The sequence below is a fragment of the Mytilus californianus genome, unplaced genomic scaffold, assembly GCF_021869535.1.
Source record: "Mytilus californianus isolate M0D057914Y unplaced genomic scaffold, xbMytCali1.0.p SCAF_13, whole genome shotgun sequence".
Lineage (NCBI taxonomy): Eukaryota > Metazoa > Mollusca > Bivalvia > Mytilida > Mytilidae > Mytilus > Mytilus californianus.
In genome coordinates this window covers 20173263-20197414 of record NW_026262615.1, presented here as the reverse complement: position 1 = coordinate 20197414, position 24152 = coordinate 20173263, and the positions used below count along the sequence as shown (strand labels likewise).

At 32.8% G+C, this 24152-nt stretch overlaps 1 protein-coding gene across 3 annotated transcripts in view; it reads left to right on the top strand.

Moving 5' to 3' along the window:
* The window catches only part of LOC127723338 (E3 ubiquitin-protein ligase UBR5-like), a 76151-nt gene that overhangs the window by 9495 nt on the left and 42504 nt on the right, over window positions 1-24152 (top strand). For all 3 annotated transcript variants that reach the window (XM_052229913.1, XM_052229912.1, XM_052229911.1), the window contains exons 5-26: window positions 1670-1862; window positions 2311-2370; window positions 3933-4170; window positions 4489-4706; window positions 5409-5531; window positions 6995-7263; window positions 8172-8441; window positions 9004-9137; window positions 9867-9988; window positions 10791-10904; window positions 11153-11264; window positions 11841-11995; window positions 12360-12551; window positions 13235-13316; window positions 13832-13954; window positions 14336-14471; window positions 15390-15580; window positions 16266-16449; window positions 17746-18072; window positions 19074-19220; window positions 19636-19760; window positions 21264-21387. In XM_052229913.1, coding sequence (XP_052085873.1) covers window positions 1670-1862; window positions 2311-2370; window positions 3933-4170; window positions 4489-4706; window positions 5409-5531; window positions 6995-7263; window positions 8172-8441; window positions 9004-9137; window positions 9867-9988; window positions 10791-10904; window positions 11153-11264; window positions 11841-11995; window positions 12360-12551; window positions 13235-13316; window positions 13832-13954; window positions 14336-14471; window positions 15390-15580; window positions 16266-16449; window positions 17746-18072; window positions 19074-19220; window positions 19636-19760; window positions 21264-21387 — 3639 coding nt within the window. The remainder of the gene's footprint in view (window positions 1-1669; window positions 1863-2310; window positions 2371-3932; window positions 4171-4488; window positions 4707-5408; window positions 5532-6994; window positions 7264-8171; window positions 8442-9003; window positions 9138-9866; window positions 9989-10790; window positions 10905-11152; window positions 11265-11840; window positions 11996-12359; window positions 12552-13234; window positions 13317-13831; window positions 13955-14335; window positions 14472-15389; window positions 15581-16265; window positions 16450-17745; window positions 18073-19073; window positions 19221-19635; window positions 19761-21263; window positions 21388-24152) is intronic.

The window sequence follows — 24152 nt, the reverse complement described above, 5'->3', positions numbered from 1 at the left end:
AAAATTGAATATATGAGGTTCTTTGATATGCTGAATCTAAACATGTATTTAGATTTTTGATTTTTGGCCCAGTTTTCAAGTTGGTCCAAATTGGGGTCCAAAATTAAACTTTGTTTGATTTCAACAAAAATTGAATATATGGGGTTCTTTGATATGCTGAATCTAACCATGTATTTAGATTTTTTATTTGTGGACCCCGTTATCTAATTGGTTCATATTGAGGTCAAAAGGGTCCAAAATTAAACTTTGTTTGATTTCATCTAAAATTGAATTCTTGGGGTTCTTTGATTTGCTGAATCTAAACATGTGTTTAGATTTTTGATTATGGGCCCAGTTTTCAAGTTGGTCCAAGATAGGGTCCAGTATTTAAACTTTGTTTGATTTCAACAAAAATTGAATATATGGGGTTCTTTGATATGCTGAATCTAAACATGTATTTAGATTTTTGATTATGGGCCCAGTTTTTAAGTTGGTCCAAATTGGGGTCCAAAATTAAACTTTGTTTGATTTCAACAAAAATTGAATATATGAGGTTCTTTGATATGCTGAATCTAACCATGTATTTAGATTTTTTATTTGTAGGCCCCGCTATCAAATTGGTTCATATTGAGGTCAAAAGGGTCCAAAATTAAACTTTGTTTGATTTCATCGAAAATTGAATTATTGGGGTTCTTTGATATGCCAAATCTAACCGTGTTTTTAGATTTTTAATTTGGGTCCCGTTTTTTAAATTGGTCTTCATTGAGGTCCAAAGGGTCCAAAATTAAACTTAGTTTGATTTTAACAAAAATTGAATTCTTTGGGTTCTTTGATATGCTGAATCTAAACATGTGTTTAGATTTTTGATTATGGGCCCAGTTTTCAAGTTGGTCCAAGTTGGGGTCCAAAATTAAACTTTTTTTGATTTCAACAAAAATTGAATATATGGGGTTCTTTGATATGCTGAATCTAACCATGAATTTAGATTTTTTATTTGTGGGCCCCGCTATCAAATTGGTTCATATTGAGGTCAAAAGGGTCCAAAATTAAACTTTGTTTGATTTCATCAAAAATTGAATTATTGGGGTTCTTTGATATTCCAAATCTAACCGTGTATTTAGATTTTTAATTTTAAGTCCCGTTTTTTAAATTGGTCTACATTAAGGTCCAAAGGGTCCAAAATTAAACTTTGTTTGATTTTAACAAAAATTGAATATATGGGGTTCTTTGATATGCTGAATCTAACCATGTATTTTGATTTTGGACATTGGACCATAATAGGTAAATTAAAAAAATTCAAGTTCTTAGACCACATTCTTTCTGTGTCAGAAACCTATGCTGTGTCAAATATTTAATAACAATCCAAATTCAGAGCTGTATCAAGCTTGAATGTTGTGTCCATACTTGCCCCAACTGTTCAGGGTTCGACCTCTGCGGTCGTATCAAGCTGCGCCCCAGCGAAGCATTTTATTTTATTTATTTACAAAAGGTGAGTCCATTGATACTTTCTTTGGTTTTTTTTTTTTGCTTCATTTACTTCTCTGGGGGCAAATTTGTATGATCATTTAACAATGTTTAAGCAAACTGTATATTTGTTTATGTTAAAGAGAAAAAATTGTTTTGTATTTTTTTTAAAACTAATGTTGGTATTGTTAATAATTTTCAATATAAATTTGTTGATTGTTTACAGGCGATGGGGAAGTACTGTGACCGGAGCTGCTGCTACAACCAGGAGTACCAGTGGAAGTTCAGGAGCTCAACAAGCATTCAGTCGTCAGATGCAGAGATCTGCCCATGTTGGACGAGGTCGAAGGTCAGGGGTTATAGTTGGCACAAGGCCTATGGTCCCGGCCTCTGTTGTTCCAGAAGAGTTAATTAGTCAGGTAAAAATCATATGTCCAAATATCCTGGTCATTGTGTTGACCTTCTAAGGTAACAGTTACTATACTACTTTTATGTTTAACAATATTTACACATACTCTACAGCCCAGGCAGATTTTGTTATTCCCTTCCATCCACAGTGGGAATGGGCGAAGAGTGGACAACACTTCTCAAAAGTCCCCTGTGCCTATCCATTAAATTTGACATCAATTTTTTCTTTCATTATAAGAATTGAATCTTCAATACAAAAGGAAATATTAGTCAAGATTTTTAATTTAATATTTTTATATAAATCTATGTTGGATTTTTTTTTGGACAGAAATGGGCAGGTGGTAATAGCAAACTCTACATTAGCTGTAGTGTATCAATAGGGATAAGTTCCCATTTGATGAAGCTTCCATCAAAATCAATTATAAAAGTGAAAATGTGTGGTATTTTTTGTATTTTCAGTGTCAAGTTGTATTACAAGGGAAGTCACGGAACTTAATCATCAGAGAATTACAGAGGACAGTAAGTTCAATCAAATTCTCATCTCAACTTTATCTGGATGGACATAGGACATCAAATTAAAACCTATGTGTTCCTATTCTATGTTCCAACTTTCTGGACAGAGGACATCAAATTTAAACCTATGTGTTATAATTCTATGTTCCAACTTTCTGGATAGAGGACATCAAATTTAAACCTATGTGTTCCAATTGTATGTTCCAACTTTCTGGACAGAGGACATCAAATTTAAACCTATGTGCTCCAACTCTCTGGACATAACAAACCCATAACTCATCATGAGGAGTTCGTAAATGATGTATTCAAAACAAAATGAATCTCTAAATCAATTACTGAGGATTCATTTATTTTTGTGGATACCAAATATGAATTGAAGAAAAATTGAAAAATTTTGTTTTCATGAATATTTGATTACATGGTTTTGCCAACGCCTGCATATACATATATACAAGCCTATAGAAAATTTGTACTTTGTAATTTGTTGAATGATTAAATTTGTGGTTAATCTATACCCACGATATCCACAAAATTTGGTATGGAGTAATAATGAATCCACATATGTCTTTCTTTGCTATTTCATTCATACTCCTCTTCTATCAGAACTTGATTACATGCAATGTACATATCTTGTCAAATTATACCCCACTCTAATCATCTTGTCAGTCTGTTTCTCCAATACATATATCCATCATACTTTTATCAGGAACCACAAAACAGAACAATTTCATGCATGGTAATCTCCTTGACATTGATAAGGTGTAACATGTGAGAACTTTTCAGATCTGTCAGTCACCTACTTCCTATTTGCTGAACTAATATTTATTATATATTTATATTTTTACGTTTTTTAAAAGTCTTTATACATGTTATAAATGAACTTATAATACCAAGGCTATTCAGTTAAAAAGGATTTGGGAAGCTAGGAATGTTTTATATTTTTAGACATTGGTCAGGAATAATTTTTTGGGGTATTTTCATTATATGCATAGATTAAAAACTGATATTTTTTATTCTTTTGGTAGGGACTTTGGAAGTCCCTTCCCATCTTCCCACATCTATTGCAATGGAACTGCCCACACACTTAAAGAACAAAACCCTAACTTGAATTCTTAGACATTTGTTGGTCATTTCTTTTTGTGTTTTTGAATATTTCCACCAGTATTTAATAAATAACATAAAAACTGAATTTTTCCCACAAAAACTATCATGTATTGCCAGTCAGTGTCATTAAGATAATTCAATCACATGACGCTAGCAAGATATTTGTTCAGGTTGAATTTTAGAATAAAAGTTTTATTTGCTATGGTATATATTTTCAAACCTTAAATGAATCTTTAATGTATAAAACTAGTAAGGGCTGTTCAATTAAAACATATATGGTACCAAGATATGGGACTTTATAATTTTGGTAACCATCTATAGAGGCATTTTAGAACTTCGCTTACATTTTCTTTGCACATGTTAAAGGATAGAAATTCCTTCCCTTGATCCTATGTATGTTTTTATGGTGCAGCTCTGAACTTTTAATCACACAATGATATGATACATTAATTAACTGTTTTCAGAATCTGGATGTAAATCTTGCTGTGAACAACTTACTGAGTCGTGATGACGAGGGTGAAGATAACGATGACGACAGCCAGGAATCTTATATGCCTGATGATCTCATGTCTTTATTGGATAGTGGTATGCACTCTGACCACCCTGGTGTAATCATTGATGCAGATGCCATGTACAATGAAGATGTGTTCGGTTATTATTCTACTCTAAGGAGCCGTGGTTCTGGAACACGATCTAGATTAGGTAGGACATCTTACTAACCATAAATAGTTTCTCTTTCACAGTACAGTACATTTCACACAAGGTGACTCAATAAATGAAAACAACAAGTTATAATATTGGTGGGTCAGAAGTGCTTTTCTGGATTTACCTTTCTCAGGGTTGTGAAACCAATGCACAATAATTGGTACCCATGGAAATAAATGAATTCACAGGAGGTCTATTTAAATGTTGATACCTTATCTACTACAGGGGGGTTTAACGACCTTGAGTTACTCGTGAGGGTCTCACACAGTTGGTATCTAATCTACTTAAATCTAATCTGATTATTCAATTTTATAGGTGATAGAGATGTGGATTTAGATAGATCTAGAGAAAGAGAATCCATTTTTAGAATCCGAGAGCGACGTAGACTAGATACCACTTTGAGAGAGGAAGCCATGAAAGCATTGGATCGTGGGAAGACTGACAGTTTAGACGCTGATGGATTGAAGAAACAGAGACAGCCAACAGATAGTCCACTGAACTTTGGTGAAGAGTTACAGTTCTTTACTGAAAGGGTAATATACAGGAATAGATTAGAGTAAATTTTCATTTTTAAAATTCTTTAAATTTAGTCATCATCTGATCTCTTAATAAAGTGGCTAAATCATTTTGTAAAAAAAAATCCAATTGGTCACTTTTGATTCCATTTTATTTTATTTTGAGATTTATTGAACTGTCCAAAGAAACTATTAGTTCATGAAATCTGGCTAATTATATATATATTTCAAAAAATCCTAACAATTTTCATGATTTTGGTCTTCAAATATGTTTTTTCATAGGAAGACTGTTTTTGTGAAATATTCATATTCCCTGTTTTAAACTTTAGAAAATAAAAGTTTTAATTTGTAGGCACTGCTGCTGCAGTTGTATGTTTTGTCCAAGACCTAAACCTTTTTATGCAGCTAAATGTTGAATTGAGCTTGTATCAATTAATTCGAATATTTATTATTCAGGCACGAAAATCACTGCTTTACAATCCAATCCAAGAAATATTTTATAAAATTACTGTGATTCATTCAAATTTGTTTTGAAAGGTCTGTTTATCCCAGGACACTGAAACTTGGTTTACAACCTGTAGAGGCAATTTTAGAATTTCACTAACATTTTTACTGAACAAAAAAATGTTTGACACTGACCGATAGTTCAGATTTTGAAATGCATTCCCTGGGTAAGTTTTTATGGAATAGCCCTCATCTAAATTGTTGTATAAATTGTAGGATGGAAGTTCTGGTAGATTTTCTCATATTGCTGCCATGCACTCAGAACTGGTTTGTGTAGGAACTAATGGTAACCTGTACAGCTGGAAATGGAATGAATCAGAACCATATAGACATCCTGAGGTAAGATTGACCTTGACATTGTAACTCTCCCAATAGCTGACTAGGAAACTTGCATAAAATTGAGAATGGAAATGGGGAATGTGTCAAAGAGAGAACAACCCGACCATAGAGCAGACAACAGCCGAAGGCCACCAATTGGTCTTCAATGCAGCGAGAAACTCCCGCACCCGGATGCGTCCTTCAGCTGGCCCCTAAACAAATATGTATACTAGTTCAGTGATAATGGACGTCATACTAAACTCCAAATTATACACAAGAAACTAAAATTAAAAATGATTCAAGACTTAACAAAGGCCAGAGGCTCCTGACTTGGGACAGGCGCAAAAATGCGGCAGGGTTAAAATGTTTTTTGAGATCTCAACCCTCCACTATACCTGTAGCCAATGTAGAAAAACAAATGTACAACAGTACGCACAGTAAAACTCAGTTTAAGAGAAGACTGAGTCAGATGTCAGAATAGGAAACAAAAGAAAATACTAGTAAACAAAATGACAATAATACATAAATAACAACAGACTACTAGCAGTCACTGACATGCCAGCTCCAGACCTCAATTAAACTGATTGAAAGATTATGTCTTCATCATATGAATATCAGGCACAATCCCACAGGTATGATGTTGGCCTGCAATTTGTTCATCTGGAAAATCTGTTCATTTGACATTGTTATGTTAAGATAATGGGTGGATTTGCCAGATGATCAAAAATTACCTGTCAGCAGAGAGTCCTCCTTTTATTCTTTTATAAAGATTGCTTGAATAAAAGTAGATGTGGTTATGGGTTATTTGTCAATAAGGCAGCAACACACAAAAAGAGTGACATACTGTCAGTTTAGTTATTTTTGTTGGTACCAATATTTGTAGATTGTGGGAAAATTCCCTTTCTGTGGATACTTGATTTGTGGTTTTGAGAAATTGTGCATACAAGTCTATAAAAAAACTAACATTTTGTTGAAGACCTTTACTATCAATACCAGCATGACCAGTGAAAATAGTAATCCATGAAAAATTATGAATCCACAGTATTTGAAAAGCAAAGACGTTGATGATCTTGCCCTTGGCATTCAAATACTGCAAATTCATTTCGTCTTGAGTAAAACTGTCTAATGGAGGGGGAAAAGACCAGTAATAGAATGATAAACAGATTATCAGGTTTTCTATGTAAAAGATATATCGTAAAATGTCAACACAATGTGAAGTTGTTTAGATCGTTTGCTGGGCTCACTCGCCAAAAACCAAAAACGTTCACATTGTGGCTCAATGCTTAAATTTCTACGATATCAGTATGTAGAAAACCCGATAATCTACAGGTAGCTGGTGCAATTCTTTACAACTTCAAGAAAAGTTATAATTTTTCTAAATAAGTTTGCTGTATGTGTATTTGTAACCTAGAATATTGCATACCTAAAATGATAAAGGTTTAATATTTTTATAACTATTGTCAAAATTTATATCATTTTTTCAGAATCCAAATATACGTCACCCAAAAGTAGTTCAACTCGGTCTACAGCACGAGAAAATTATTGGCATGTCAGCATGCAATGTACGGGCATCAGTGTTCACAGAGACTCACCGTGTGGCAACATGGGTTGATGAAACTCTCAACAAAGTAGCATCCAAGCTTGAACATGCAGTACAGACCTTCCCAGAATTCCTCACAGACAAAATAGTCTCCCTTCATACATGTTCTCTGTATACATGTGCCAGGTTGGAAAGTGGCGGGTTGTATTGGTGGTAAGTGGTGTCTTCATTATATGAATGGACCTCAGTGGCCAAGTGATCTAAGTAGTTCATCTTTTATGATTATTTGCCTTTCAATATTGAGGTTGTGAGTTTGACCCTGCTTGAGACAGGTGCAAATGAAACAATTATCTTTAATAATTGAATAGGATTGCCAGTTTTGCTGCTGAAGATCAGTGGCTCTCTCTTGGTACTCAGGCTATCTCCATCAATAAATACTGAGGGCTATTCCATTAAAATGTATGTTGGAGGGTAGGAAGGGAAGATTAATTATTGAATGTTGGTCATGGGTCTTTTTTCAGTATGCATCTATTACCATTATGCAAAATTATCTAAAAAAATGGTTCTTGGTTGTAGGGATATTTTGAAAGTCCCTTCCTAATACCCTCCCATATACATTTTAATGGAATAGCCCTGAATAAGATGGAAGTCGGAAAGAACTTTAAAGATAAACAACATGCTTGAACTTAAGCATTACAGTGACTTCTGATAAAAGGACAACATGTAAGAAATGAGATGGAAAAAAACTTATCAAAGATATCAGGCTTGTAATTTTGTATGCCAGATGAGCATTTCATCTACAAATACTGTAAAAAAAAGATTAAAAGATAAAAAAATAATTCACTCATATAAGCTTGTGTAAACTTATTCTTTATTTCATTGTATCAAAGACCAATACATTTCCAATACACTGAAGTGTGCTTTTGATGGACCACCTATGATAGAAGAGTAGCACTATGTTTCCTGGTCTGTGTTCATCTGTCTGTCCCATATCAGGTTAAAGTTTTGATTTACAGTAAGTTGTGGTAACATCAACTAAACAGCTGGTACTTAGCATCTGATTTTTTCCTATTTTTATCTAAAAAGATTTAAGATAAAAGTTTTAAAATATTCAATTTTAGGGGTGTGATGCCATTTGGTCAGAGAAAGAAAATGGTCGAAAGAACAAGAACAAAGAAGAAAAAGAGCAAGGACACATCTTCATTCTCAACATTTAGTTCTAGTGACGTAATGACTGGATCATTAGTTTGTCTGCGCAGTTCTCCTATGTACCATATCGGTGCTCTAGCTTTTACCTCAGTTGATGGAGTACCTAAAGTTGGTCAGCTTCTGGAATCAGCCTGGTCACTTAATGATTCTTGTCGATTTAAAATTCTTAAAAGCATTGTTAGGTGAGTATTTTAAATTCTTTTTCTTTTAGTTATAAGTTGTAATTAGAAGAATATGTCGGAGAGCTTAAAAAAAGAAAGAAAGAAAATAATTTTTTGTACCTCAGTTCGAATGTATGAGGATATAGCCAAAGTTTTTGAAGTAGTCAGTTGTTTTGTCTTAAAGGGTCTGCTTATCCTTTATCTGTTTGGCTTTTACCATGTTTACAGATTTAAAGCAAAAAAAAAATTTATTAATAAAATTGAGAAAGGAAATGGGGAATGTGTCAAAGAGACAACAACCCGACCAAACAGCAGAAAATGGACGACACACTAAACTCCAAAACATATAAATGAACTCAAATTTGTTAAGTTTTACAAATTGTCTCCACATTTTCAGAAAGTGCAAAAAATGTTTATCTAACATTCAACAGTTGCAATTATACATGTAAGTGCATTCAAAATTTCTAAATTTACAGTAAATGAAAAGATTAATTAGCATGAAAACAGTATGCCAAAGTTCAAAGCTGTTTCCCTTAATGAATTCGTTGTAAAAAAAATATCTATATTTTTATTGATATTTCAGTGAATTAAAACCTGAGCCTAAAATGGAGGTCAGACCACCTGAAAGTAAACCAGACATGCCTCCTCCTCCTTCACCAGATTCCTCTACCTGTAGTGACCACAGTGGAACATCTCTAGTCAGTCCAGCATCTCTTAGTAAGTATAGAAAATTTTCTGTTGATTGGGGAGGGGGTGTCATCACAAATTCTTAGAAAAAAAAACATGAAAAAATAGATTCTTTCCCAGATCTCAAAAAATTGATCATTAATTCCGGAGTCCTGATAGGTGAGTCCCACAAAAATAAAAGCCCAATCCTGATGTCCCAAGAAAGGTCCATCAACCCCTCACTAAGCCAACCTTTCCCTTTTCTTCCTCCACCAGACTCTTTCTACAATGTTCAATCAATTTGTTTTCTTCTTTGCATTCAGTTCATGCACTCAAGTGCTTATTGTCTATTTAGCTATGTGATAAAGTTCCCTTTTCCGAAGTCATTTTACATTCCTAAGTTCACTTTTTTAGATTAACACTTTGCCGTTTTCAAATCCTTGCTGAAACACTGACTTGATAGGGGCTGTGTCAGACTTAAACCTAAGGGGGGATGAGAGGCATTCAAATTAATAAATTGTGAGTGGTTGCATTTTCTATAAAATTTTGTTAGAATTGTAAGTAAAATGAAAATTTTATGTTATATATGGTTGGGTCTGAAAAAGCGCCCTCCCCTCCTGCATTTAAGTCTTGAACAGCCCTTAGCTGTAAAAGAAACAATAGATATAGTGAATTGCACACTTATAAGAAAGAAAGAAAAATCAAGCATTCATTTAAAGTAAAACAAGATAATTTAATCAAGATTTCATGATAAATATGTTGAACTTGTTTTATTTACAGAAAGAAAGAAAGCCCCAACACCTATTAAGGAGTTTGAAAAGAAAGATGAAGAAGCATGGCCACTTAAGAATGTCATCTTTGTGGAAGATGTCAAAACTGTACCTGTTGGCAAAGTTGTAAAGGTAAAACCTTGAGTAGATATTGTGTTGAGTGTTTGGTACTTATATCAAACTACACTCACAGGAAGGCTTCAACATTGGTTTGTTTCTTGCTGAAAAATACTGTTTAGTCAATTATTTTTGCACAGTTTAAATTTCATAATTTTTAGAGCAAAACTTGTCCCCTAGCATTACATGCAGTAGTTTGAGTGAAATTATTGGATAACGCTTTTACAACTATACATTCTAGAACACAGGTGCAAGTTAATACAGAGACATTGCTAAAATACATGTTTTTCAAGTTTCAAATCCTAGTACATGTATTCACGTTTTAATTCCTTTTATTAGGTTATCCAGTGATAAAATAACTAGTCAAAGAAAATAATCAATTGTTATGATTGATTGATTAGTGTTTGTTTTAGAAGGTCTTAGTCATGTAATTACAAAAGGCTATCATGGCAACTTATTCCTTATGCCCTGCTCTCATATATTGGCAATGGAATAAAACAATCAGTTTTTGTCAGATGATTATCTTTCAAGATTTCTTATTTTGAAATATTCAAAACATTGATGAAAGCGAAACATTTAAAATTATATGAGGAACTATGAAGTAGACTGTTGAAAGATTGTTATTTGTGGAATACAGGGTCCTCGGTCAAAAAACTGTACTCAGTACTCGGAGTACAAAATTTGTGCTCGAAACACCAAATCCTGTATTTTGATTGGTTGATTTCTGAGTCTGAGTACGATAATCATGCTCAAAAGTTTTATGACCGCAAGGCCAGGTGTTTTGATATGTTAATTTTTCAAATTCTATTTTATTTAGGTTGATGGAGATTATGCAGCTGTCAAATTTCAGACAAAAGATGAACAGCCCAGCAAAGATGATCTAACAACCCTGCTCCAAGATTGCAGATTACTAAGGAAAGATGATTTACAGGTGAGTGATGACCAATAAAAATTGATCTATCTATCTACAATTACCTATCTACTCTACTCCAAGACCTGTTAGAGTACTTGGAAGGAACCGTTGAACTTCAGAAGGGAAAAAGGCAATCCATATCAATCAAGATTGAAGTCAAACATTTGAAGATGATAAAATAACTATTAACTTTTCCATAACTGATCAGGTGAAATTAATTTAGTATAATTGTAGACAGACTTAGAAATATTAGATTTCTTTTGCAGGTGGTGAAAAGTGTAAATGCCCCACGCTTGCCAGATTGCTTCCAGAAAACCCCAAAGAAAGTGACATTATCAGAGAATGGTCAGATATTGGCAGTAGCTGTAGATTCTGAAGGTTAGTACAGCTTAAACCTTTTTATCTGTTTATCATTTTTCATGCAACAGTTCAATTTGCTTAGAATTTTATTAACAGCTGTTGTTAATATTTCTGTCTAGTATTTAAATCAGATTCACTCAGGTGAAACAGCTTAATTCAGGTGACTATACATGAAACTGATTCATGGTCCACTTGATTGGTTTCAAGACCTTGAAAACAAACAATAAAAAACCTCTTGATACAAAAAAGTTCAACTGCTTGCAGTAGCTTTGGACTCAAAAGGCTTGCAGTAGCTTTGGACTCTAAAGGTTTGTTACAGCTGAATCATTGTTAAGTCTTTCATCAATTATCATGCATCCAATCAGTTAATTTGAATTTTATCAGCAGCTATTGTTAAAATTGTTCACCATTGAAATCAGAATCACTAAGGTGACTACTGTAAACTAACTCCAAATCCTAAAAAAATCAAAAAATCATAGAAGGGCAGAGGGTTGCACAAAAATTGCAGAGGAGCTGTGCCCCTCTGTTTTGGGCTAGCTAGGACTCTCATCATTCTTCACTCACATGTAACTTGTTAATTTATTCTATTTTCAGGAATACATGTAATAGCTCGGTCAGGATCTAAACTTAGTTACATGGTCTACAATTTAACGACTGGAAAGCTAGACCAAGATGCACCATTCCCAACAGATACACAAGCATTCATGGGAAGTCTCCGGAGTGATATCACCCTCCACAACACAGGAGATGTAAGTGGACTATAGCTTTTGTAGTTTTGGTTATCTTGAAATGGATTGCTGACTTTTTAACATTAATTGCACATCTCCATTATTCATAACTTTAAAGTAAGAGTCATTGCTAAAAAAAAGATGCATTTTCAAAAAAGAAGAAAGAAGTTTATTTAGTGAATTTAATTTTTTCAAACCTTTTCAGCCAAACATGAAATTTCCAAAAAAAATCTGTCAAAATATATATAGCAAAGTGCAAAACATGTGTGATGTAGAATCTAGTTTTTATAAACAATTATTAAATTCACTCTGACAGGTAGACTTCATTCTGTGATCAGCTTTAATAGCAGGATTTATTTTTAAATTTTACATTTTTTTTTATCAGGAACTTCTAGTCCAGCTGAGAGATGGTAATGGTGCTATATATCCTCTTGCCAAGGATTGTAATGATGGGATACGTGATCCCATGTGGTTAAACCTCCCACCAATCAGATGCCTTGGAATGAGGGTCCAGGGACTTACCAATACCATACTAAATCAGAAAAACAAAGCAGCTGTCATTGTACTGGCTGTTGAGGTAGGTAGCCATTTTGAAAAGTGAATGGTGGGAAAATTTTGAACTTTTATCTTGTACAGTTGTAAAGTGTTTACAGAAAAGGAACTTCTATTTGTTTGTTTTTTTCTTCGTTTCATAAATCAGGTTTGAAAACAATTTAAATCTTGCGTACATCAGAGATAAACAGAAAAAAAATATGTCCAGTTTATTTTTCCAAAGGGCAGTATTCCAATAGAAAGAGAAAATGTTTCACTTTTTTCATAAAAGGGTACTATCATATCCTTTATTATTTATTAATTCATAGATTCCAGACCTTAGTCTTATTTATAGAGAATAAAAAATAATCTTAAAATACTGTAAATTCAGAAATTATTGCGATGTTTTTATTATTGCAAAAATGCTACAGGGTTATAATCGCAATAATTTAAACTGGCATTTTGAAATTTTTTATATGAATTAAACAGGATTTTCCTCAATATCGCAAAAATTTAAATCACATTTTAGTCTCAAATGACAAAACGGCAATAATAAATGCACGCAATAATTTCTGAATTTACAGTATTTAAGAATTTAAGTAAACTTAGTTTAGTTCTTAATAACTTACAATAGAAAATAATTGACTTTAATACATCTGATTATTACTATACTGATCTTGTTAGTAATTTTAAAATAAACAATATGACACAACTGCTTTTATATTCCAGCATCAAACATTGATACAACACATTTTACGCTGTGATTTAGAGAAGGTCAAGACAATCCTGTCAACATTAGAACAAGAACACAGTAATTATTCATTCCAAATTTATTTTCATTTTTTAGAATGTTTCTTTCTCCACTTTTGAAATTTAATGCATTTAGATTATTTTGTTTCCCACCCACTTTTCAACAAAATTTCTTTTTATGCCCCACCGAGGAGCATTATGTTTTTTCGGTCTGTGCGTCCGTTCGTCCATCTATCCAGCTTCATCTTAAAGTTTTTGTTCAAGGTAGTTTTTGATGAAGTTGAAGTCCAATCAACTTGAAACTTAGTACACATGTTCCCTATGATATGATCTTTCTAATTTTAATGCCAAATTAAAGTTTTGACCCCAATTTCACGGTCCACTGAACATAGAAAATGATAGTGCAAGTGGGGCATCCATGTACTATGGACACATTCTTGTTTTAATTTATATTGCTGTGTATTAAATTCATTGATAATTTTTTGAGTTTTTGAAAAAAATAACTTACAAAAGAACACATTTGTATATTTAAAAGAAGTACCAATATGTATATTTACATATTTTTTTTGTGTGCAGATACTCAGGGTGGTCAGAATCAGTTGAAGGATATATTACATGAGCACTGTGATGGCAACAGAAATATTATCCATACATGTGTGGCTATGTGTGTCCCAACTTCAAATAAAGATTATGACGCAGGTAAATATAATTATACACTGTTACTATTAAGATAATAAGTCAATATTTCAGAGGGGCCTTGGTGGCAAGAAGATAGCTTTCAGAAAAAATGATTTTGAATTTTGAAAGCCTTATTTGTATTCAGCATTTCCAGAAAGTGCAATAATGTCACATTTTGGCTATTATCCATCAATTGCAATGATAAATGTGAACAATAATTTTGAATTTACTCCATTTGTTGATAAATAATACTATCAAGTGATTCTTAATGTAATATTTTTTGGTGATAATAGCCACTGATATAAAATTAAAATCATGGTTGTAATGCTAAGTCTGAAAATATGAGAATTAGATAGCAAAAATGATGCTTATTTTTACTGTTGTCTGCCTTTAATATTTCAGATCCACCAAGTCTCCCTACAACAACATCATCTAGTAGTCCTTTCACATCAGCCCTGGAGGCTATTAATGCAGTCAGTAGTGCAGTTGATGCTTTAGCTGCCATTCAGTCCAGAAGTTCTCATTCAGAGCCTCGGAGGTAAGATTCTAATATTGTCAACATTATGATCTGGTGCCTTGTCAGAAGTTCACTTTTCCCCCTTGGAATTTATTGATGGATAGAGCAAGGTGAAAAAACATTTCATCACATTTTACAACTTCTAATTGAAAATTTTTCAATCTGTGATTTATTTTTCAGTTTTGTCCTAATAGATATGAATTATTAATGTTAAGAAAGAGGACTGTGTTAAGACAAAGGCCTTAACTAGAAAGAGGATTTGGTCAAATTATCTTTTTGTGTTGGTGGTATAGGAAGATGTTTTTATTTATTGACTAAGGTTAACAGTTTTCCTTTCCAAGGTTGAAGGGCACTCTGTCTCCCTCATCCACAAAATCTAGCTGCCATAATATATCCAACCATGGTGAATAAAGTGAAACACCAACAATGAACGGATCCAATATAGTGCATTTCAAAATCTGATCAAAGGTCTTCCTGGTACACATTGCTTGCCTTTCTGTAGAGATAATTGCTATATTGTAGAAATGCTAACTTTTTCATACAATCTGGAATTTTTCATACTGATGAATAGAGATTAGCATTTTAAGGGATGATCGATGTAGCATGATTGTATTTTAAGGGATGATCAATGTAGCATTTTTGTATTTTAAGGGATAATTGATGTAGCATGATTGTATTTTAAGCGGATGTTAGTAACTATCTCTGTTGATGTTTGGATCATTGTGCAAACATGAGAATTTTAAGAAATTAGAATGTGAAAAAAAATGTATGATTTTAAGAAGTTGGATTAAATCTTTAAAATTATTTATTGATTTTGTTTTATTTAAAAAAGATTGATAATAAATTATTGGAAAGATTTTACTGTGCTTGAAAATTTTGGAAAAAATTTGAAACAAGAACAATACCATGATTATAAAACTAAATGGATTACATTTGCAGTGTTGCCAATAGAAATGAGATGATCAGAGATATGATGAGGATAACTACAGTGGCCAGACCTCGGAGCAGTACAGGGTCCAGAGCAGGACTGGACATCAGTGATTCTGACAGAGAGAGTGATCCAGGGATATGTGTTCCTACACTGTCATGGCCGCCAGACCCACCAACTTATGCTGAATCATTGTATATGGGTAAATATTCAAATCTTCAGCATATAACTTTATGACTACAATAAATAACTGGATGACTGTTCAATTAAAATGATAGTTGAGGGTAGGAAGGGAAATTCCATTTTTTTGGTCATTGTTTATCATTTACAGTTTGATTGAAATTTGATGATATAACATTTTTGAAATCATTTTAGATTAAGGAATACATCTCTCTCAAACAAAGATCTGATTTCTTTTCCATATTTGACTATACTTTAGTTCCTATTTGGTTTGATCAGCTCTTAAACGTTTGTATTAGGTTTTGGATTTTCAAATATTTTTGCTTCGAGCATCACTGAAGAGACATAGATTGTAGAAATGTGCATCTGGTGCAGGTAGATTAGTACCTGTAATTTTATGGTTGTATTTCTGTTTGAAGTTTAAAAAATTACTCAAAGAAGTTGGTTGATTGTCAGTGGAATGTGGAAATCTCTTTCATGTGTTCCACATTCATTTTAATACATTAGCTGCAGAATAATAAGCATGTTAATTTGTATTTGTAGATACAGGATTACCCCACCCTGTTGGTAACATTGGTCCATTAGGCAGCTGCAGAATAATGAGCATGTCAATTTGTATTTGTAGATACAGGATTACCCCACCCTGTTGGTAACATTGGTCCATTAGGCAGCTGCAGAATAATGAGCATGTAAATTTGTATTTGTAGATACAGGATTACCCCACCCTGTTGGTAACATTGGTCCACTAGGCCCTCCAGAGTTCAGTACTGTTTGTGTTCCTCCAGTGAAAATGGACGAGAAAGAACGCAGGAACAAAGCCAATCAAATTCTAAAAATACTCTGTGATTCTCCAGTATTACAACAGCATCTACCAGGTCTTTTGTCTGCAAGGTAAAACTACCGTATTGGGACATGTATTATACACACTTTATTACCCAAGACATGTAATTGGTAGAGGGGGTGTGTATTATACAATACTGTAGGCTTTGAAGATGTTTTTTTCTTCATTATTGTATCAATTTATAAACTACACAGCTTTCTTAATTTTATCTTGTTTCTTTGATAACCATTAGAAGGGATGATTTTTTTTTTAAGTAAAGATTGTGTGAAATGCAAAGAAAACCCTGTTGTCACTGGCTTGACAGCTATATTTTAGCAGCTTTATTTCGCTATTTCTGCCTTACCTAATATAGTGCAGTGAGGTGAACATTCTTTAGATTTTAAACATGTCAATTTATTTATGATAAACACTTCGATATATTCAAGTTACAAAATGATGTGTATAAAATTGAGAGTGGAAACGGGGAATAACCATTATTAAAAATTACACAAGTTATAACAAAGTACTGCATGGTGTTTGAATACAAAAGTAATGAAGTAGTGAATTGTGTATTAATCTATCTCTTCTATGGACAAAGGAAGATAATTCTAATTCAAATATTTACTACATTTGTTCCATTGTTTAAGGTACATTGCAATTTACAATACAAAATAAAAGCAATCTTTACCCCTAAGTGTTCACAAGTGATTTTGAATATGGTGATTTGCATGTTGATTAAGTGGAATAATTCTAGAGACATAGTAGAGGGCCTGGATGAGGTTTACAAAATAGAGAATAATGGATCATATGTACAGAAAAATCAACCAAAAAAATCAAGAATAGAAAAAAATAGGGAAAAAAAATAAAGAATATAGAACAATGGGTAAACAATATAAAGAAAAGAGAAAAACAACATAAACAATTTTCTTGTTATAACTGCTTTCGCAAAAAAATTAAAATTAGAGTACAAAAATGAAGGATCCCCCCCATCCAGCCCTCATAGTCACTTGAAAAAGATGTAGGATGTTGACCAAGTATTAAATCAAATGCTTTGAGGCAGTGACAGTAAGTCTATTTTCTATTTTTCCAAACAAGTGATGCATCACAATCACTACTATATCAAAATTTGAACTTTTTGGAATTATATCCTTTTCATCATATTTGTACATGTTCATTTACATCTGTCAACAAAAATGTTGAATAATTATTGGATTGAGTTTCAATTGGATGACATGATCCTTGACCAAAATTTGAACAGTAATATACATGTTGATTTACATCTGTTAACAGAAATATTGAATGATTATTGTATTTAAGATTCAATAAGATGACATGATTATTGACCATAAACAACATTAATATTTTAGAAATGCTGAAGGATTAACTCCCTTTATGCAGTCAGTTCGAGGTTGTGCATACCAGGGAGCCCTTGTTATCCTTGACACATGTAGAAAGTTGACCAGTAAGGATGACACAGACAAAACAACATTCATGAAGATGATTTATCCACCCGGCTCCACCCTCGACAGTTCTCCACTACAGATGTTATGTTGTAATGACACTTGTAGTTTTACGTGGACGGGTAGAGAACATATAAAACAGGATATTTTCGAGTGTAAGACTTGTGGGTTGACTGGGTCTCTGTGTTGCTGTACAGAGTGTGCAAGGGTGTGTCATAAAGGACATGATTGCAAGTAAGATATAAACTTTCTGTAGATATAAGTATAGTAAAATAATAACTGTTGCTGCTCTTTCAATAAGTAGAAAACACAGGTAACATTGGTTTCATGGTCCACCAAGCAAAGATCCAAATAAAAGTTTATTGCTCTTTGTACAAAGGGGCCTCCGTGGACAAGTGGTCTGTGTAGTTCATCCATAGTATCACTAGCCTGTCAACACTTTGGCTGTTGTGTTCTACTCTGATCTTAATTGGCTAAAATTGCTTGTTTTAGGACTAAAGGTTGATTGTTCTCTCCAGGAACTCTGGCTTCTCCACCAATTAAAACTGACTGAAAGCGGCGTTTAACACTGAAAGTCAATCAATTTTTGTACATGTACAAATATATATGCTGTAAGACTTTAATGAAATTTACTACACCATCTGCCAGGGAAAAATATCAAGAAATGATGGGAGACAGGAAAAGATATTTTTCTATAAATTAATTGTTGAAAAAAGAGGAAATGTTTGAATATTTATGAAATGATAAGCAGACTTAATTAAGTCTTTCAGGGGAATATGATTTCTCCAACTTCACCTAAGTTTCTGACCCCTGAATATCTATCAAGGAAAGTAAAGTCTATTAGAATTCTGTTAAATATCTATGTTAAATTTTTTGATTACAGATTTAAGAGGATATCACCACAGAATATTTTTATTTTTTTTATGTCCCACCTAGGGGCATTATGTTTTTCGGTCTGTGCCTCCGTTTGTTCGTTGGTGCGTCTGTTTGTTTGTCTGTCTGTCCCCCTTCAGGTTAAAGTTTTTGGTCAAGGTAGTTTTGATGAAGTTGAAGTCCAATCAACTTGAAACTTAGTACACATGTTCCCTATGATATGATCTTTCTAATTTTAATGCCAAATTAGAGTTTTGACCCCAATTTCACAGTCCACTGAACATAGAAAATGATAGTGCGAGTGGGGCATCCATGTACTATAGTTACATTCTTGTTTTAAATATTTTACATATTTTTTTTAGAATGAAGAGGACCTCACCAACTGCTTACTGTGACTGCTGGGAAAAATGTAAATGTAAAAGTCTGATTGCTGGACAACAGGGACCGAGGTTTGACTTGTTGAGCAAAATACTAACAGACACAGATCTGGTTACTCTCCCTAATAGCAGGTTTGTTAAATATACACAGTTGAAAATTGATTAGTTTGTGAAATAAATAAACCCCTCAAATGAAAAGGAGTACATATTTTAATTTTACAAATGTGTTGTTTATATTTGGTACATTTCATCAATATGATTGAACGAGTATATGCAAAAATACTTAATGGCGTTTTCTATCATATTACATGTATGATATGAAACACATTAGAAAGGAGGGCAGAGATATTAGTCAGAACACGTAACTCTTATACAGATAATTTATAGTCTAAATTATTTTGAATCATAACTGAAATATAGTTTTATTCTCACTATGGTAGAATGAATTAATAAAAATGTACGACGTAAGAAAATACTTCTCTCAGTTTCCTTGCAAAGCTAGAAAAAATAAGATGAAAAGATAATGAATATTAGTAATTCTTTTCAGAGGAGAGAATATTTTACTGTTCCTTGTACAGACTGTTGGTCGACAGCTTGTAGAACAGAGACAGTATAGGCCTGCAAGAACTAGAGCCCCAGGGACCAGAAACAAAACTTTAGCCCAAGAATTAGGTAATTTGGGATTTTGTAGTCTGTTGATCTTTGTTTTGTGGATTCATTTAGTTTTGTGGGTACAAATTTTCTAGGATTGTGAAAGAATTGAATTTTTGTCAAAACTTGAATTTGTGGTTTTAACAGAATCTGCATAAATGTCTATAGATAATTTATATTTTGTTGAATACTAAATTTGTAGTAAAAGATTATCCACATAACGAGTATCCCACAAATAATCCACAGTATATGATTTTGAAATTTCTTAGGTCGTGTATAGTTGCATTAGTTGTTTATGCTAGTATATAAAAATAAGGAGATGTTGTATGATTGCCAATGAGACCACTATCCACCAAAGTTCAATTAAAGAGGATGTAAGCAATTATAGGCAACCGTACGGCCTTCAATAATGAGGAAAAAAAACCTTCCGTATAGTCTGCCATAAAAGGCCCCTGACAAGAAAATAATAAACAATTCAATTGAGAAAACTAACGGTCTCATTTGTAACAAAACAATTTACGAAAAACAAATACAACAGACGTCAAGCAACGACAACCACTGAACTACAGACTCCTGACTTGGGACAGGCTCATAAAGAATGTGGCAGAGTTAAACATATTTGTGAGTGCTCAACCCTCCCCGAACCAGGGACAGTGGTGTAACAGTGCAACATAAGAACAAATATAAAAATCAATTGAAAAAGGCTTAATTCAGATCGCTAAAAAGCAGAAAAAACATCAGACAAAAACACAGACCGGACGTGGCAGGGTATTTATCCATCCCTCATCCCTCAACAAAATAGTAAGTACAGATCTGAAAGTACTCGCAGTTACTGACAGCTATTTTTAAGCCAATAACAACTAATAAAAAAAATCATGTATCTAAGACTAAAATATCAATCAGTGCACATCCAACATCCAATAGATTTAGTGTAAAAGACGTTATTTACAGTTAGAGAAAAACATTAAACTTTTGCAATATAGGTATCTACAGACTGTTAGTACCGTAAAAGTACATATGTGTATAGTTTACAGGGAAAGAAAATTTGAAAAAAAAATTATTTATTTAGAAATTTTGGAAGGAAGAATTTAAGTTATACATGTACCATTTAGTGGATCAGATTGACCTTAAACATGTGGATCATGACTTTTCATTTGTTGAATAGAAGAGATAGATCTGGATTCTTTTAGATCTATCCCTTGGATCATATTAGGTCACATGGCAACACTTTCAAGGGCGAAACATGACCTTATCCTTTTATCACAAACTTTACTTCTAGTAAATTATTGTTGCTCATTGTGATAAGAATGAATGAAAGGAGATGTGGGGAAATTATTATGTTAGACATCGCTCTACAACTTCATATGTACAAAAAGTAAAGTAAAAATAAACATCAAAAGAACACCACTATTGTACACATTTATCATGCAACCAAGGTTTCCTTTTATAGTTTTCATTACTCAGGCAAAAATCTAAGTTTATTTTTATTACAAAACAATTGTTTTTAAATTTTTCTATTTATAGACATGGAGATGCCAGAACATGACCTTGAACCCCCAAAGTTTAGTCGCAGGGCATTAGAAAGAATTCTGAACGACTGGACAGCAGTAAAGGCCATGATACACAGTGGGAAGAAACAGAACACAAGGTAAGATGACCCATACCAAGTTGCCATGGCAACACTTTCAAAAATCATCATGTGATAGTAACATCATGCTTTTGTAGTCTCAAAGCTTGTGAAGAAAAGGTATGAATGATCTTTCAAAATATTCAATTCAGTTTATTGATAAAGAAGAAGTCTGACTGAACAAACCTTTCCAACTGTTCAATTTACTTGAATAGTAAAGAAATCTCACAGGCTGAACCTTTTACAATATTCACTATAATTGTTTATTTTGATAAAATTTTATGAAAACATTTCACAACTTTTTATTTCTTTAATACTCAGGACTTGTTTATTTTGAATAGTAAGGTCTGATGCCTTTAATGTAGAGAAATTTTGGAGTCCGTTTGAAATTAAAGGAATTTTGGAACCACTTTGAAATTAATGAATGTCATGCCATGATGATATAGCGTTGCATATGAGAAAACAGCACAACAGAAACTTCTCTATAATTTGCGGAAAACTTGAGTGTACTTAACACAGTGATGAGAAATTGACCCATTAGTAAAATGATGATAACATGCAGAATGTGTAGTCATTGAGATCTGTGGGAGTTTCTGTTCTGTGCTGTTGGTATGATACTCTGTATTACTTTTTCTGAGCATGGGAATAACAACAGTTGAGAGTTATAACCCTATTGTGCAAGGTGATTTTTACTCCCAGGAACTCAGATATTCCCCACCAACAAATACACATGATATAGCAATGGTGACTGAAAGCAGCTCTAAACAAAAAAAAAGATAATAATCACTGTGTATGTAATGGGGGTGATGGCTAAGTTGATAAGCATCTTCATTACCTGGATGACCTATAAGTGTTTTGTTTAGTATCTTATAACTTGATGAGTACAGGAAGTTTATTAGGAACCAACACAACTTACATTATTTTGAATTCTACACATAAGTTCTAAAAGGCTTCATAAAAAAAAAAATTAAATTGTTTTATTGTACATCTTGAAAATTCTATCTGCTTACAGAGACGAAAGTATTTGTCAATTGTTTTAAAATAAATAAATATTGTCAATATGTATTTTACTTGTAAGAATTTGAATAAATTTGGTTAGGAAAAAATTTCCATCAATGATGAATACATTTGAAGCTTAATGACCTTGCACCAGAACAGAAGTCTATACGTTGACCTCTTTCTGCACATCCCTTGAAAAATTGGTATTTGAGTGTATGTGTAACGCACACAATGATAAGAAATGATACTAGTGAGTTGTAAATTTAATGATTACTTGGGAGGCTGTAGAAATTGAGGTCTGTTATAGATTCAATGTTTTGTGCTGCAGGTATGATACTTCAGGTTGGTTTCTCTGAGCATGGATAAAAGAAAGAAGGTAGCAATTAAAAAAAAAAGTTAAAAAAAGACCCACGATAAAAAAACATCGTACACAGAAAACAAGAAATTGAGGGACAGGAACATTAGGTGATCAAGATTACTGAAAACCAACTTATTTCTGTAAGCGATTTATTTTTTAAAAACTTTCACAAGTAGAAAAATAACACAAATATAAATTGTTGTGAATATGTAGAGGTGGATCTTCACTTATACATATAAAATACATCAACAAAATTAGAAAATCACAAAAATAAATCACAGCAAGTCAGCTAAAGACGAAATAAAGTATCCACGGAAATAAGTTGGTTTACAGTGTGACAAGGTAAAATCTTGTGGAATGATTCTCCTGAAATCGCAATAAATAATCACGAATTTTTGTCAATTCTTCAAAAATAGCAATAATAAATGCATGCAATATTTTAATTCACACTTCCGTTATAAAATTCATGCTGTGATGAGTACAGAAGGCCATAGAATCAGCATCACAGCAGATTTCTATGCATTGAACTCTGTCTACTTATCCCTTGTTTAGCACAAAATTGGTTTTGAATGTGTGTGTTACACATAATGATGAGATATTGATTGTGAGATGTTAAAACTATGATTTCATGGGGGTCTGTAGACATCGAGATCTGTGTAGAATTTTGTAAATTGAGGCTAATATGATACTTAATATTACTTTTCTGAGCATGAATTAATTGTGACAGTTTTGGAATACGTTGCATTAAACTAGATTTCCTCTAGACTCTATATTAGGCATCGCTCTTACAATCTATAATAAAGGGTAAAGTTGTGTAATTGAACAAAAGCCATAATCAATTATTTTCTGATTGGATTTTTTATCAATGGTATATCATTTACATGTATAGTTTTATTATATATGTTTAAAACGACTAAAAAAATAAAAATTAAAGTATTTATTATTTAGTTCAATTCCTTACTTAAATATTTGTCCTTTAAAAATGAAAAAAAAGAAGTAAATGAACAGTTATAACAAAATCCAAAAATAAGTTCAAATTTCATTTTGAATTTATTTTGATTTTTGAAAATTTAATAGCTTATTATCATAGTCAAGCTTTCAAAGATATCTGATTTTTGGAGATATTTAAACAACTCTAATAAAAGTTACATGCAACTCCGACATCAGGTAATACATTGTACTTACTGAAAATGTATTTACCATGTATTTGTAGTAGACTTTAATGCAGTGATGGGCATCTTAATGTGAGCGATATGAATAATTGTTGATAGAGTCAGCAATAAATGACTCTATCCAATTACTTAAAATGATTTAAAACTCACATCTGAGCATAAAAGACTACACAGGTTGACTGGGATTGTATTAAACAAGACACTACAGCTTGTTTAATTTTTTTCTCCCCATTATCAGTGACTGCACCATTGATCAG